At 41.4% G+C, this 14,677-nt stretch overlaps 1 protein-coding gene across 5 annotated transcripts in view; it reads right to left on the bottom strand.

Annotated features, from left to right (window-relative positions):
- usp48 (ubiquitin specific peptidase 48) overlaps positions 1-14,677 on the bottom strand; it is a 249,502-nt gene that overhangs the window by 212,556 nt on the left and 22,269 nt on the right. For all 5 annotated transcript variants that reach the window (XR_012096644.1, XR_012096646.1, XR_012096645.1 and 2 more), the window contains exons 2-3: positions 11,816-11,936; positions 10,767-10,923 (exon numbers count right to left, since the gene is read on the bottom strand). Coding sequence is in view for 2 of the 5 variants with exons in the window: in XM_073031654.1 (XP_072887755.1) it covers positions 10,767-10,923; positions 11,816-11,936 (278 nt within the window). In the remaining 3 variants the exon portion in view is untranslated. The remainder of the gene's footprint in view (positions 1-10,766; positions 10,924-11,815; positions 11,937-14,677) is intronic.

Raw genomic sequence — 14,677 nt, 5'->3', positions numbered from 1 at the left:
GCACTTGGAGCTATGATGTTGTTGGCATTACAGAGACTTGGATGGTGCAGGGGTAGGAATGGCTGCTTCAAGTGCCAGGCTTTAGGTGTTTCAGAAAGGATAGGGAGCAAGGCAAAAGAGGTGGGAGTGGGGCACTGTTGATCAGAGATAGTGTCACGGCTGCAGAAAAGGAGGAAGTCATAGAGCAGTTGTCTACGGAGTCTCTGTGGGTGGAAGTTAGGAATAGGAAGGGGTTAATAACTCTACTGGGTGACTTTTAGAGACCACCCAATAGTAACAGGGACATCAAGGAGCAGATAGGGAGACAGATTCTGGAAAGGTATAATAATAACAGGGTTGTTGTGGTGGGAGATTTTAATTTCCCAAATATTGACTGGCATCTCCCTACAGTGAGGTGTTTAGATGGGGTAGAGTTTGATAGGCGAGTTCAGGAAGGTTTCTTGACACAATATGTAGATAAGCCTATAAGAGGAGAGGCTGTACTTGATCTGGTATTGGGAAATGAACCTGGTCAGGTGTAAAGACTCTCAGCATTTTGGAGACAGTGATCACAATTCTATCTCCTTATCATTGAAGAGGGATAGGAACAGGTAAGTTAAGGAAACATTTGCCCTTACTCCAATTAAACATGAAGCTGTCAGGTAGGAACTTGGAAGGATAAATTGGAAATAGATGTTCTCAGGGAGACGTACGGAAGAAATGTGGCAAATGTTCAGGGGATATTTGCGTGGGGTTCTGAGTGGGTACATTCCAATGAGACATGAAAGGATAGTAGGGTACAAAATCCGTGGTGTACAAAGGCTGTTGTAAATCTAGTCAAGAAGAAGGGCTTATGAAAGATTCATAAAACTAGATGATAGGAATCTAGAAGATTATAAGGCTAGCAGGAAGGAGTTTAAGAATGAAATTAGGAGAGCCAGAAGGGGCCATGAGAAGGCCTTGGCGGACAGGATTAAGGAAAACCCTAAGGCATTCTACAAGTATGTGAAGAGCAAGAGAATAAGATGTGAGAGAATAGGACCAATCAAGTGTGACAATGGAAAATTGTGCATGAAACCAGAGGAAATAGCGGAGGTAGTTAATGAATACTTCATTTCAGTATTCACTACGGATAAGGATCTTGGCAATTGGAGGGATGACCTGCAGCAAGCTGAAAAGCTTGAGCATGTAGATATTAAGGAAGAGGATGTGCTGGAGCTTTTGGAGAGCATCAAGTTGGATAAGTCACCGGGACCGGACGGGATGTATCCCAGGCTACTATGGGAAGTGAGGGAGGAGATTGCTGAGCCTCTGGCAATGATCTTTGCATCTTCAATGGGGACGGTAGAGGTTCCGGAGAATTGGAGGGTTACGGATGCTGTTTCCTTATTCAAGAAAGGAAGTAGGGATAGCCTAGGAAATTATAGGCCAGTGAGTCTTACTTCAGTGGTTGGTAAGTTGATGGAGAAGATCCTGAGAGGCAGGATTTATGAACATTTGGAGAGGCATAATATGATTAGGAATAGTCAGCATAGCTTTGTCAAAGGCAGTTCAGCCTTACGAGCCTGATCGAATTTTTTGAGGATATGACTGAACACATTGATGAAGGAAGAGTGGTATATGTAGTGTATATGGATTTCAGCAAGGCATTTAATAAGGTACCCCATGCAAGGCTTATTGAGAAAGTAAGGAGGCATGGGATCCAAGGGAACATTGCTTTGTGGATCCAGAACTGGCTTGCCCACAGAAGGCAAAGAGTGGTTGCAGACAGGTCAAATTCTGCATGGAGTCCAGTGATCCGTCATGTGCCTCAGGGATCTGTTCTGGGACTCCAACTTATTGTGCTTTTTATAAATGACCTGGATGAGAAAGTGGAGAGATGTGTTAGTAAATTTGCTGATGACACAAAGGTCGGGGATGTTGTGGATAGTCTGGAGGGCTGTCAGAAGTTACAACGGGACATTAATAGAATGCAAAACTGTACTGGGAAGTGGCAGATGGAGTTCAACACAGAATAGTGTGAGGTGGTTTAGTTTGGTAGGTCAAATATGATGGCAGAATATAGCATTAATGGTAAAACTCTTGGCAATGTGGAGGATCAGAGGGATATTGGGGTCCAAGTCCACAGGAGACTCAAAGCTGCTATGCAGATTGTGGTTAAGAAGGCCTATGGTGAATTGGCCTTCATCAATCATGAGATTAAGTTTAAGAGCCGAGAGGTAATGTTGCAGCTATATATAACTCTGGTCACAGCCACTTGGAGTACTGTGCTCAATTCTGGTTGCCTCACTACAGGAAGGATGTGGAAACCATAGAAAGGGTGCAGAGGAGATTTACATGGATGTTGCCTGGATTGGGGAGCATGCCTTATGAGAATAGGTTGAGTGAACTCGGCCTTTTCTCCTTGGAGCGACGGAGGATGAGGGGTGACCTGATGGAGGTGTACAAGATAATGAGAGGCATTGGTCATGTGGATAGTCAGAGGCTTTTTCCCAGGGCTGAACTGGCTAGCATGAGAGGGCATAGTTTTAAGGTGCTTGGAAGTAGGTACATAGATGATGTCAGAAGTTTTTTTTTTAAAACGCAGAGTGGTGACTGCGTGGAATGGGCTGCTGGCGGCGGCGGTGGAGGCGGAAACTATAGGGTCTTTTAAGAGACTCCTGGATAGGTACGTGCAGCTTAGAAAAATAGAGGGCTATGGGTAAGCCTAGGTAGTTCTATGGTAGGGACATTTTCGGCACAGCTTTGTGGGCCAAAGGGCCTGTATTGTGCTGTAGGGTTTTTTTTCTATGTTTATGCCAAGATAACAATGAATAATTTGAACAACTGCTTCTTCTCACTGAACTGTGTTGGCTGTCAAAAGGCTGCCACTTAAAACTTTTCTTTGATCTTTTTGACAATGTGGTTGAATTTTTGCTCAAAGTCAACAAGCGCTTGGGAAACGAGATTGAGCTTCTACATGAAGATGTGGCATACATAGCCGATCTGCATGACAAAATGAACATTCCAAATATGAAACTGCAGGGTGAGAATTTCAATTTAACCAGACAAAAAGTGCAGTGTCCACTTTTATTGGAAAATTGGAAAACAGTGGGAAAAGAATGTTCTCAGTTTCCCTGCATGGAAAGTATGGTACTCTCTTTCACAGATGGTGATTTGCAAGAGTATCTGCAGTTACTGAAAGAGGATTTTCAGAATCGATTCAAGGATTTGAAAGATCTGGAAATTCTGGACTGAGTAATTAACCCATTACTTTGCAAGGTGGAAGAACAGAAAGAGGTATGTGGTTTGTGGTATGTGGCTACACTGCCATTTCAAGTTTCCTGGTCTTTAGAGAGGAACCAAACTGCTCTTCATTACATTCCCATCCTCCTACCTTGTTGAAAGAGGCTTCAGTGCAATGAACCAGATACTCTCAAAAAACAGAAATGGCTTGGACATCGTTACATGTTGGGAGTTCAGGAGTTTGCTATCACAACTTGAACCAGATATTTCAACTCTTGCTAATAACATTCACGCTCAAGGATCACATTGATATTGAAACTGCTGTACAGTGCACAGGTACTGTGTATGCTAAATTTAAAGACAAATAAAAATTTAAAGCAGTATCAGTTTTCTCATGTTAGCATATGGTAGACATTTTTATACAAAGGGGGTGCCGGAAAGTATATCCTGTCTAAGAGAGGCTTTGGCAAGTATGAAGGCGTTTTGGAGGCATTAGGCTAAAAAAGGTTGGGAAACACTGCTCTAAGGCATCTGCCTCGAACACCTCTTCAGGCAACGCATTCCAGTCACCCACCTGTGTAAAAATATTGCCTCTCATGTTTCCTTTGAAATTATCCCCTCTCATTTTGCATGCATGTCCTCTGGTATTAGACATTCCAACCCATGGAAAAAGATAGTCCGTCTAACCTATCGTAGATTCCGGACTACAGAGCGCACCTGATTAAAAGCCGCAGGCTCTAATTTTAGAAATAAAATCAATTTTTTAATTGTAAAGGCCGCACCGGATTTTAGGCCGCACCGCTACTTTTAAATATACATACGTATCGGTAACACAAATTACGTTGCATATACTTTTTTACTGAACAGCACGAACAACATTCCAATATCTCCTAGCGACTGGTAAAAATATATATACTGCAGCCTACCAGGAAAAGTTATTGATCGACTTTAACTTAAAAGCAGCGTTTTCGCTCGGGTCTGACGCGCTTGCGTAACGCGATCGGGTCTAATCGGGTCTGACGCGCTTGCGTAACGCGATCGGGTCTAATCGGGTCTGACGCGCTTGCGTAACGCGATCGGGTCTGACGCGCTTGCGTAACGCGATCGGGTCTAATCGGGTCTGACGCGCTCGGGTCTTGCTTTTCTTCGAGTATTTTCCATGTTGATGAGGGTGAGTACAAATGACTGATTTACAATAATTTAATTGTGAAAGTGCGCTTGATTTATCGTACAATTTCATTGGACCTCTGTGAACTACTCATCAATTTTATTGGTCTACTGTTACGAGGCAAAATGTTTACGAGGCGGCATGAAAAGAAACCATGTATTAGCCGCTCTGGATTATAGGCCGCAGAGTTCAAAGCTGTTCAAAATGTGGGAAAAAAGTAGCGGCTTATAATCCGGAATCTACGGTACATTCATGCCACTCAATCTCATAAACCTCCATCAGATCAACACTCAGCCTCTGCCGCTCGAAAGACAACAACACAAGTATGTGAAACTTCTCACAGAATATGTCCTATCCTGGAAAACTCTTCTGCACCCTCTCAATCTCCAAAGTCTCAATATCCTTCGTATAATGCTCCAGATGCGGCCTAGAGTTTTATAAAGCTACAACACAACTTCCTGACTTTTGAACTCAATGCCTCCACTAATAAAGACAAGCATGACCACCCTAACAACCTATGTAGCTACTTTCAGGGAGCTATGAACTTGGATCACAAGATCATCAACAATCTCTTTACATTTGACCTACACAGGTGCCACACTACACAACTGACCAGGTTAAACTCCACCTGCCATTTCTCTGCCTATATCTACAACTGATCTAGATTCCACTATATTCTTTGGCAGTCATCAGTGCTATCCACAAAACCACCACTCTTCATATCATCTGCAAGCTTACTAACCTACTCATGTCCTATTCATTTTCATCCATGTCATTTCTATACATCACAAAGAAGTCTCAGCACAGATCCCTGCGGAACACCACTAATGACAGACCTCCAGCTAGAATAACTTCCTTCAACTATGACCTTTGTCTTCTAAGAACAAGACCATTTGAATCTAATTAGCCAATTCAATAAGAGTCCCATGCATCTTCATCTTCTGAATTACCCTCATATGAAGGACTTTGTCAAACACCTTATTAAAATCCACGCAGACAACATCCACAGCTTTAACTTCATCAACAACCCTCATCACCTCATCAAAAAGCTCATTCAAGTTAGTACAACACGACTTGCCCTGCACAAAGCCATGCTGGCTCCCCCGATAAGGCAATGATCTTCCGAATGCTCATAAATCCTTTCCCCAAGAATTCTCTCCAGTAACTTCTCTACCACTGACGTGAGACTCACCAGTCTATAGTTTCCAGGATTATCCCTTGTTCCTTTTGTAGCGATGTACTACATACAGAGCTAGAAACAACGACACGCAGTCGGTAAGTCGTTCCGAGACTAGTTTGTTCAAACTTCACGGCGCTGGCTCTTAATCCCTAGTTCCCGCCCTCTCCGGGCGGAAATGACGTCAGAGGTGCATTACCAAAGTCTCTCCTTGCGCGCTGGCTATTTGTGAGCCAGTTCGCCTGCACAGAAAGTGGGTCACAACAATTTCTTAAATAATGGAACGTTAGCTACTCACCAGTCCTCCAGGACCTTGCCTGTGTCTAGAGATGACACGAAGATATTGGAAAAGGCACCAGCAATTTCTTCTCTTGCCTCTCTCAATAACCTAGGATATACCCCATCAGGCCTCAGGATATACCACCTTAATGCTCCTTAGAAGACCAAATACCACATCTTCCTTTACCTCAAAGTACCCTAGCATATCAATATGCACGGCACTGACCTCTCTATCCTCCGTGTCCTTCTCCTTGGTAAAAATTAAGGTAAAGTACTCATTAAGGACCTCACCCATATTCTACACCCAAGCATATATTCCCCCCTCTATCACTGAGTGGACCTCTTCTCTCCCTAGTTGTTGCTCTTGATGTATGTATAGAATGGCTTCGGATTCTCTTTAATTCTACCTACCATGGACTTTTCATGGCCTCTCCTGGCTTTCCACATTCCCCTCGTGTTATTTTCTGACTTCTTTAGAATCCTTAAGGTCTCTGTTTGATCTTAACTTTACATACTTTTCCTTTCTTCTTGACTAAATTCATCACCTCTCTGGACATCCAAGGCTCTCTTACCTTGCCATCCTTGTCCTTCCTTCTTACTGGAACATACCTGCCCTGTACTCTGTGCAGTTGGTCTTTAAACACCCCCCACTTGTCAGATGTGAACTTAACCAAAAACAATTGCTATCAATTAATTCTCCTTAGTTCCTGCCCAATACTCTCGTAATTTGCTCTGCTCCAACATAATAGTCTCCTGCAAGGTCCATGCTTATCCTTATTTACAGGCATCTTAAAACATAAGGAGTTATGGTCACTTTTCCCTAACTATCTACGAATTCATTTAAGAAAATGTCCTGGATGTACCTAACAAATTCAGCCCCATCTAAACATCCTGCACTAAGGTGGTCCTAGTTTATATGAAAGAAGTTGAAATCCCCTAAGACAATAACCCCATTGTTTTACCTTTCCTTACTCTGACAGGATATCTGTTCTTCAATGTCCCTGGAGCTATTCATTGTACTACAGATTGCACCCTTCCTATTTTTGAGCTCTACCTGTACAGGCGCAGTGGACGAACCACTGAGGAGGTCCGGATGAGATTTTAGGGAGCTAGAGAGAAGATGGAAAACAGGATCTCCAGAACAGTAATCTGTGGATTGCTGCCCATACCACGCACTAGCAAGGTTAAGAATAGGACTATTTTCCAGATGAATGCACAGGGGCAGGAGTTCAGATTTCTGGATCATTGGGATCTCTTCTTAGGAAGGTACAACCTGTGCAAAAGCGACGAGTTACACCCAAACCCGAGGGGGACCCATATCCTTTCAGGCAGGTTTGCTAGAGCCATTTAGGAGGGTTTAAACTAATTTGACAGGGTAGTGGGAATAGGAATGATAGTGCTGAAGATGAGGTAGTTAGTTTACAAACAGGCAGTGTGTATGGAGACTGCTAGCAAGGAGAGGCTGATGATAGAGGTAAATTGCAGTCAACAGGATAAATTGCAATGTTAAAGGCGGACAAAATCAAAAGCATGAACACAAGACCGAAGATGCTATAGCAATATACAGAATAAGGTAGATGAACTTGGTGCACAGTTACAGATTGCCACGTATGAAGTTGTGGTCATCAATGATTTGTGGCAGAACAAAGATCACAGCTGGGAGCCTAACATTCAAAGATACACAGTGCATCATGAGGACAGGCAGAGGGGTGGAATGGCTCTGTTGGTAAAAAATTAAACCAAATCACTAGAAAGAGGTGACATAGGGTTGGAAGGTGTTGGATCAATGTGAGTAGAGCTAAGGAACAACACACACAAAATGCTGGTGGAACGCAGCAGGCCAGGCAGCATCTATAGGAGGCAGTATAGTCGACGTTTCAGGCCAAGACCCTCCCATAGATGCTCCCTGGCCTGCTGCATTCCACCAGCATTTTCTGTGTGTTGCTTGAATTTCCAGCATCTGCAGATTTCCTCATGTTTGCAAGGGTAAAAAGACTCTGATGGGAGTTACAGACAGACACCCCCTCCCCAAAACAGTAGTAAAGATGTGATTTACATATTACAACAGGAGACAGAAAATGCCTACCAAAAGTTACAATAGAGTCACAGGGGATTTCAATATGCACGTAGATTGTGAAATCAAGTTGACGTTGGATCCCAAGAGGGAGAGTTTCTAGAATGCCCATGAGATGGCTTTTTAGTGCAGCTCATGGTTAAGCCCACTAAGGGATCAGCTATCCTGGATTGCGTGTTGTGCAATGAACCAGATTTGATTAGAGGTAAAGGAACACTCAGGGACCAAGTGATCATAATATGATAGAATTCACCCTGTAATTTGAGAAGGAGAAGCTAAATTCAGTTTTTACAGTGGAGTAAAGGGGCACAAGCGAGAAGCTGGCCAAAGTTTGTTAGAAAAGGACACTGACAGATATGACGGCACAGCAGAAATGGCTGGAATTCTGAAAGCAATTCAGAAGGCACAGGATATATAAGAGGAAGAAGTATTCTAAAGTCAGGATGCCAAAACTGTGGCTGACAAGTCAAAACCAACTTAAGCCAAAGAGAGGGCAAATAATACAGCAATAATTACGTAGTAAGAAGTTAGAGGATTGGAAAGCTTTTAAAAATCAACAGAATGCAACTAAAAAAAGTAATAAATAATGAAATAATGGAATACAAGTGTAAGCTAGTCAGTAATATTAAAGAAGATAGAAGAATTTCTTCAGATATATGAAGTGTAAAAGAGAGGCGAGAGTACATATCAGACTGCTGGAAAATAATGATGGAGAGTTAGTAATGGGGGACAAGGAAATGGTGGATCAACTGAGTAAGTATTTTGCATCAGTTTTCACTTCTGAAGACCCTAGCAGTATGATGGAAGTTCCAGGTGTCGGGGGTATGAAGTGTGTGAAGTTACCATAACTAAAGAGAAGGTTCTTGGGAAATTAAAAGATCTGAAAGTAGGTAAATCACCTGGACTACAGGGTTCTGAAAGAGGTGGCTTAAGAGATTGTGGCGGCATTAGTAATGATCTTTCAATAATAAATTGATTCTGGCATGCCTCCAGAGGAATGGAAAATTGCAAATGTCACTCCATTCTTCAAGAAAGGAGAGGCAAAAGAAAGGAAATTATAGGCCAGTTAGTCTGATGTCAGTGGTTGGGAAGATGTTGGAGTCCATTTGTATGGATGTGGTTTCAGGATACTTGGAAGCACATGATAAAATAGGCTGTAGACACCATGGTTTTCTTAAGGGAAAATCCTGCCCGACAAATCTGTTGGAATTCTTTGAAGAAATAACAAAGCATGACAGACAATGGAGACTCAGTGGATGTTGTGTACTTATATTTTCAGAAGAATTTTGACAAGGTACCACACATGAAGCTGCTTAACAAGTTAAGAGCCCATGGTAATACAGGAAAGATACTACCATGGATAAAGCATTGGCTGATTGGCAGGAAGCAAAGATGGAATAAAAGGAGCTTTTTCTGGTTGGCTACCGGCGACTAGTAGCATTCCACAGGACTGTTTCTTTTGTGGCCAAGGTTGCGGACAATACGAAGTCAGCTGGAGAGGCAGGTAGTTTTGAGGAAGTACAGAGGCTACAGGAGGACTTAGACAGATTGGGAGAAAAGACAAAGAAGTGGCAGATGGAATATAGTGTTGGTAAGTGTATGGTAATGCACTTTGGCAGAAGAAATGAAAGCACAGACTATTTTCTAAATCGTGAGAAAATTCAAAAATCTGAAGTGCAAAAGAACGTGGGAGTCCTTGTGCAAGGTCCCCTAAAGGGCAATTTGCAGGTTGAGTTGGTGGTGAGGAATGTGATGGTAGTGTTCATTTCAAGAGTACTGGAATATAAAAGCAAAGTTAAGGAAGGCACTAGTGATGCCTCACTTGGAGTATTGTAAACAGCTTTGAGCCTCTTATCTAAGAAAGGATGTGCTGACATTGGAGAGGGCTCAAAGGAGGTTCATGAAAAAGATTCTGGGATTGAAAGGCTTGTCAAATGAGAAGCATTTAATGGCTCCGGGACTGTACTCACTGGAATTCAGAAGAATGAGGGGGTAACCTCATTGAAACCTATCGAATGTTAAAAAGACTCAATAGAGTGGATTCTATGGCAGTGGATTCTAAGACTACAGGACACAGCTTCAGAATAGAGGGGTGTCCTTTTAGAATGGAGATGAGGTGCAATTTCTAAAGCCAGAGAGGGGCAAATTCATTGCCACAGGCACCTGTGGAGACCAAGTGATTGGCTATATTTAAGGCAAAGGTGGATAGGTTCTTAATTAGTCAGGGCATGAAGAGATACAGGGGATTGGGGCTGAAAGGAAAACTGGATCAGCCAAGGTGATATGGCAGGGCAGACTCAATGGGCCAAATGGCCTAATTCTGCTGTTATGATTTTTACCTATAATATTCCTAGCATTAAAATACACACACTTCAAACTACCATCCTATCATGTCTATTATTTTGCTCCAACCTGTTTTTACTGGCCGAGTGCAAAGAGGAAAAATACATTTCCCTAGCCAAGACTAGAAAAGTGGCTTCAAATGTAGACTACCAGTTCTGTTCCTAAAGTCGATTTGACACTCAGTTGTAATCTCTCCATGTAACCTTAATGAGATCAAATACGCATCAACCGAATAACTACTTTAGCACAAAACACTGTAACATTTTCCACATGCTTATTTTAAACCACCAATGAAAAGCAATGAGATTCTTGCATAACAACTTCTAGATTAATGTGTCTAAGTTTCAAGATCAAGATTGTTTATTGTCATTTATCAGTACACAAGTGTAAAGAATGAAATGATTGTTACTACATTATTGATCTCCATGTGGATCATGCACACTGGACAAAAATATGAATGAAAATAGAGGTTACTACACTGAAGTTTAATTGAAGTTTGCTTAGATTTCTTTAATACTCACCCGCATCTTCCTCAATCCCTTGTCCCAACACAGTCTCCTTTTGAGGACTATGGCAGAGATACAGTGCTTGTCGTAATTCCAGGTTATGAAACCAAACCTGAAGCAGGGTGTTGACATAACAAGTAGCTCCAAGATTAGTTAGGCCTACAAAAGCATTCTTAAGAAAAAGAAAAACAATTTGAATTATGAGGGCTCTTTTATAATCAAAGAGAATATTCAAGGTTGCTAACATTGCCGAAGTAAAGAGTTTGCTAGACATAAATGGAACACTTTTCACTTTACAGTTCATTTTATCCTGTCCAAGTAATAGAGTTAAGGACAGAACTCATGAAATGTATACCTAAAGAATGAAACTGCAATATTAATATCTCACTTAACGTTATTTATGGTATTGTCCAATACACAAGCCAAAAAGCCCAATGCCATTTGTTTGATAAACAAAATAGAAAATCAAATGTAATCCCAATAAGAGTTATTGGTGATGAGGAAGTAGGTGAAAGGACAAGTGTAGAACTTGTCATACTTGCAGGGATTAAGAGCCAGGAGAGAGACGTGGGGAGAGACAAGTGGACAAGGGAGTCATATAGAGTGATTCTGACAAGGGAAAGCAGAGAGAGAGGGGAAACAAATATGTGCTTAATGGTAGGATCCTGTTAGAGATGGTGGAAGCTAGAGAGAATGAAATGCTGGATACAGAAGCTCACGGGTGGTAGATAAGGTCAAGGGGAACCCAATCCCTGTTGTGACTGCAGGAAAATGAGGTCGGGGCAGATGTGCAGGAAATGGAAGAGATGTGGGTGAGGGCAGCATCGATAATCATGGAAGAAAACCCCAAACTGAAAAAAAGAGAGGACATCTCAGATGTTCTAGAATGGAAAGCTCATCCTGAGAACAGATGCAGTGGACAAGGAGAAAATGAGTTTGAGAAATAAGATCTCCATTATTCAGAGCAAAATTGGTGGCGAGACTGGAGGTGATGCCCAGTGCAGAAACTCTAGAACTTGTAATTTAGCAATAATCTTTCTTCAAAATGCACTATATTTACTCACCTTGCATCTCCTTTCAGAATTAGGGTCATCAATGTTGTGGAAGCTATTTTCATCAATTTCCCCCAGCCATACATGTTCACCAAGACCCACTAAGCAGTTGGGATTGCCTCTACAGTTGCGTCTACATTGGGAAAGCAAATATTAAAATGAAAACCTTGAATAAATTTTGAAGGCAATTATTAAAACACAGTTTTAGTGAGAAAACAAGATGATCCAATCACAGTATCTAATGTAATTTCAGAATCAAATTGTAATTAAATTGTTCTAATATGTAAAACATCGAGCTAACCACAGCAAGTGGACTTTATTTGATTCTAATCTCTACAGGGGATAAAAAGCTTTGAAATTTTCATTCATGAGAATCAGGAAGGTCACCATGTATGAAGGAATGATGAAATAAGAATGGAGAAACAACTGGAGCTTCCATTTCCAATCCCCATTCAATTACCTATTCTACCTATCCCTAAATCAGTCCACATCCAACAATACACAAAACCCCTACTACCACACCACCACATGCAGCATCTTTAGTCTATAGATCAGTCTCTGATCCAACCTGCATTTAGCCTTAAGATAATCATATCCAATATATAGCCAGTTTCTGGACCACTCCAACTGTTGGAAAAAGAAAATGAATCTCAAGGTTATATATGGTGATGTATTTGTACTTTGATAATACATTTACTTTTAACTTTTTGAACTTTGAACTACTCAACCCACCACCTAGACCTTCCCCACCATTATTTACTGGTCCCATTACTTCTGTCCACATCTGAGTGCAGTGCCACTTCCTACCAGCATCATCCTGCAGGTCCCTTTAACTTCTCACCTCCTTCCTCCAAATCTGGCTCAAACTTTTATCTTTACTTCACATGCAAGTTACTGGACTACTATGCATTAATGCAGTTATGTTTCTGATTATAGGCTTTCAGACAATGAAAAAAAGATCAATTTACATATATCTGCTGTTTCCCATTTGCCAGTCAACTTTCTAACTACACCAATGAACTCTTGAAGTCAGAACTAAAACATGGACAAGGAAATCTTCTGATTACAACCCTCCCTAACCAATGTATCAGTGCACTACCTTAATGAATATTTGGTAAAAACACTGAAAATAGCAAGACAATGGGTATGAGAAGTTCAAAGAAGTTCACTAAGAGAACACAATACCAATAATGAACAAGACTCTCCTAGCTTTGAAAGGCATAGAAATGCAGCTGATGTGCACAAGAATAATCTATGGTATTTGACCTCATTCTCACCAATCAGATTTGTGATACATTTCAGACACACTTGACCATGAAAATAGATCTGATCAACAATTTGCAGTCCTTTTAGATCCAGTTAAGAATGATGGGAGACAATTAAGCAGCCATAAGGTTGGAGGTGGTCCAAGACATCCTCATCTTCAATGATGGTAGGACATAAGGCTGATTTATACTTGTGCGTACAAGCTACGCCATAGTGAGCATGCGTTGGTGTGCGCCAAAACGCTAGTTGGCGGTAGGGCTTCTATGCCACTGTGTTGGGTTTCTTCGTGAGAGAAATGAACGAGGAAATGCATTTCAAACATTTTCGCATGTCAGCAGGTAGATTTGACGATTTGGTTCATCTATTTTGCATTGGTGTACATACATGGTGGAGAAGAAGCAACCAGAAATGCGTAGGAGGAAATTCGATGCTACCAAGCGGACTAATCACAATTGTTGCGGTCTGCGTCGCCGCGACGCACAAGTTACTTTTTTGGGGAGGTGCACATCACCCTATGGCGTAGAGTGCATGGTACCTACAGCATACATGCAATGCACAAGCCTTCAGTATACAATTGCTAAAGATAAGGTTGAAGCATTTGCAACCACATTCAGCTGATAATATCAAATGGATCATCCATTTTTGCTTCTTCCCGAGATCCTCATCATTACAAACGCCAGCTTTCAAGTCATTCTCATTTGCTCCATGGGTTATCAAGAAATAATTACAGTTCTTAATACAACAAAGAATATATAACCAGATAAATCTTGCTGAAGTATTGAAGACTTCCATTCCAAACCAGCTATACCTCAAGCCAAGCTGTTCAAGTACAGTGGTAACACTGGTAATGTACTGGCAATATAAAAGAAACCACATTATAAATACTTAGTCCACTCCCAATAATCAGTTAATTGATAAGGGCGCATCACGGATGATGCTAGCATGTTACAGTTATCAATAAGCTTGTTCAACCAAACCCACTTATGGCTTAAGTAAGTTCTCCCTGTTGCAGGTATCGTATTATATGGATCAGGGAAATGTGGTGCAACTGAAAGGAAAGATAGTAAGAGATTTGAAAGTAGGACGGGGAATATTAAACCATCACTTGACTGAGATGAGAACTATAGAGCCCTGTTAAAGCCATTAGGTACCAAGAGGAAAGCTCAACAATAACTGGATTCTTCAAAATATCCCAATTCAAGATTACCACTCAATATTACTACTAACACAAGGTCAGAACTTCATCATGAAAGTTACAAAGCAGGGATAATACTTAAGCATTGACCGCTAAATGGCAAGTGACATGTATTCCACAGGAATGCTGAGCAATGATCATTTCCAATAAGAAACCCTTAACAGAACTCACACAATTAACATCCTAAACACGGACCACCATTGACCAGAAATTCAAATGAAGCAAGCAGATATAAATATTGTGGCTATTAAAGTAATCAGAAATTGGGCCTCTTGCAAGGAATGACTCATCCGTCGACACACCAAGGCCTTTTTACCACCTACAAAGCACAAGTTAGAAGCATAATGGAATACTACCCACCTTCCTGGATGAAAAAATGCTCCACCACCAAAAGCTCAACACCATTCAAGATA

This window comes from Hemitrygon akajei, chromosome 29 (assembly GCF_048418815.1).
Source record: "Hemitrygon akajei chromosome 29, sHemAka1.3, whole genome shotgun sequence".
Lineage (NCBI taxonomy): Eukaryota > Metazoa > Chordata > Chondrichthyes > Myliobatiformes > Dasyatidae > Hemitrygon > Hemitrygon akajei.
This window is presented reverse-complemented; position numbering and strand designations above follow the sequence as displayed.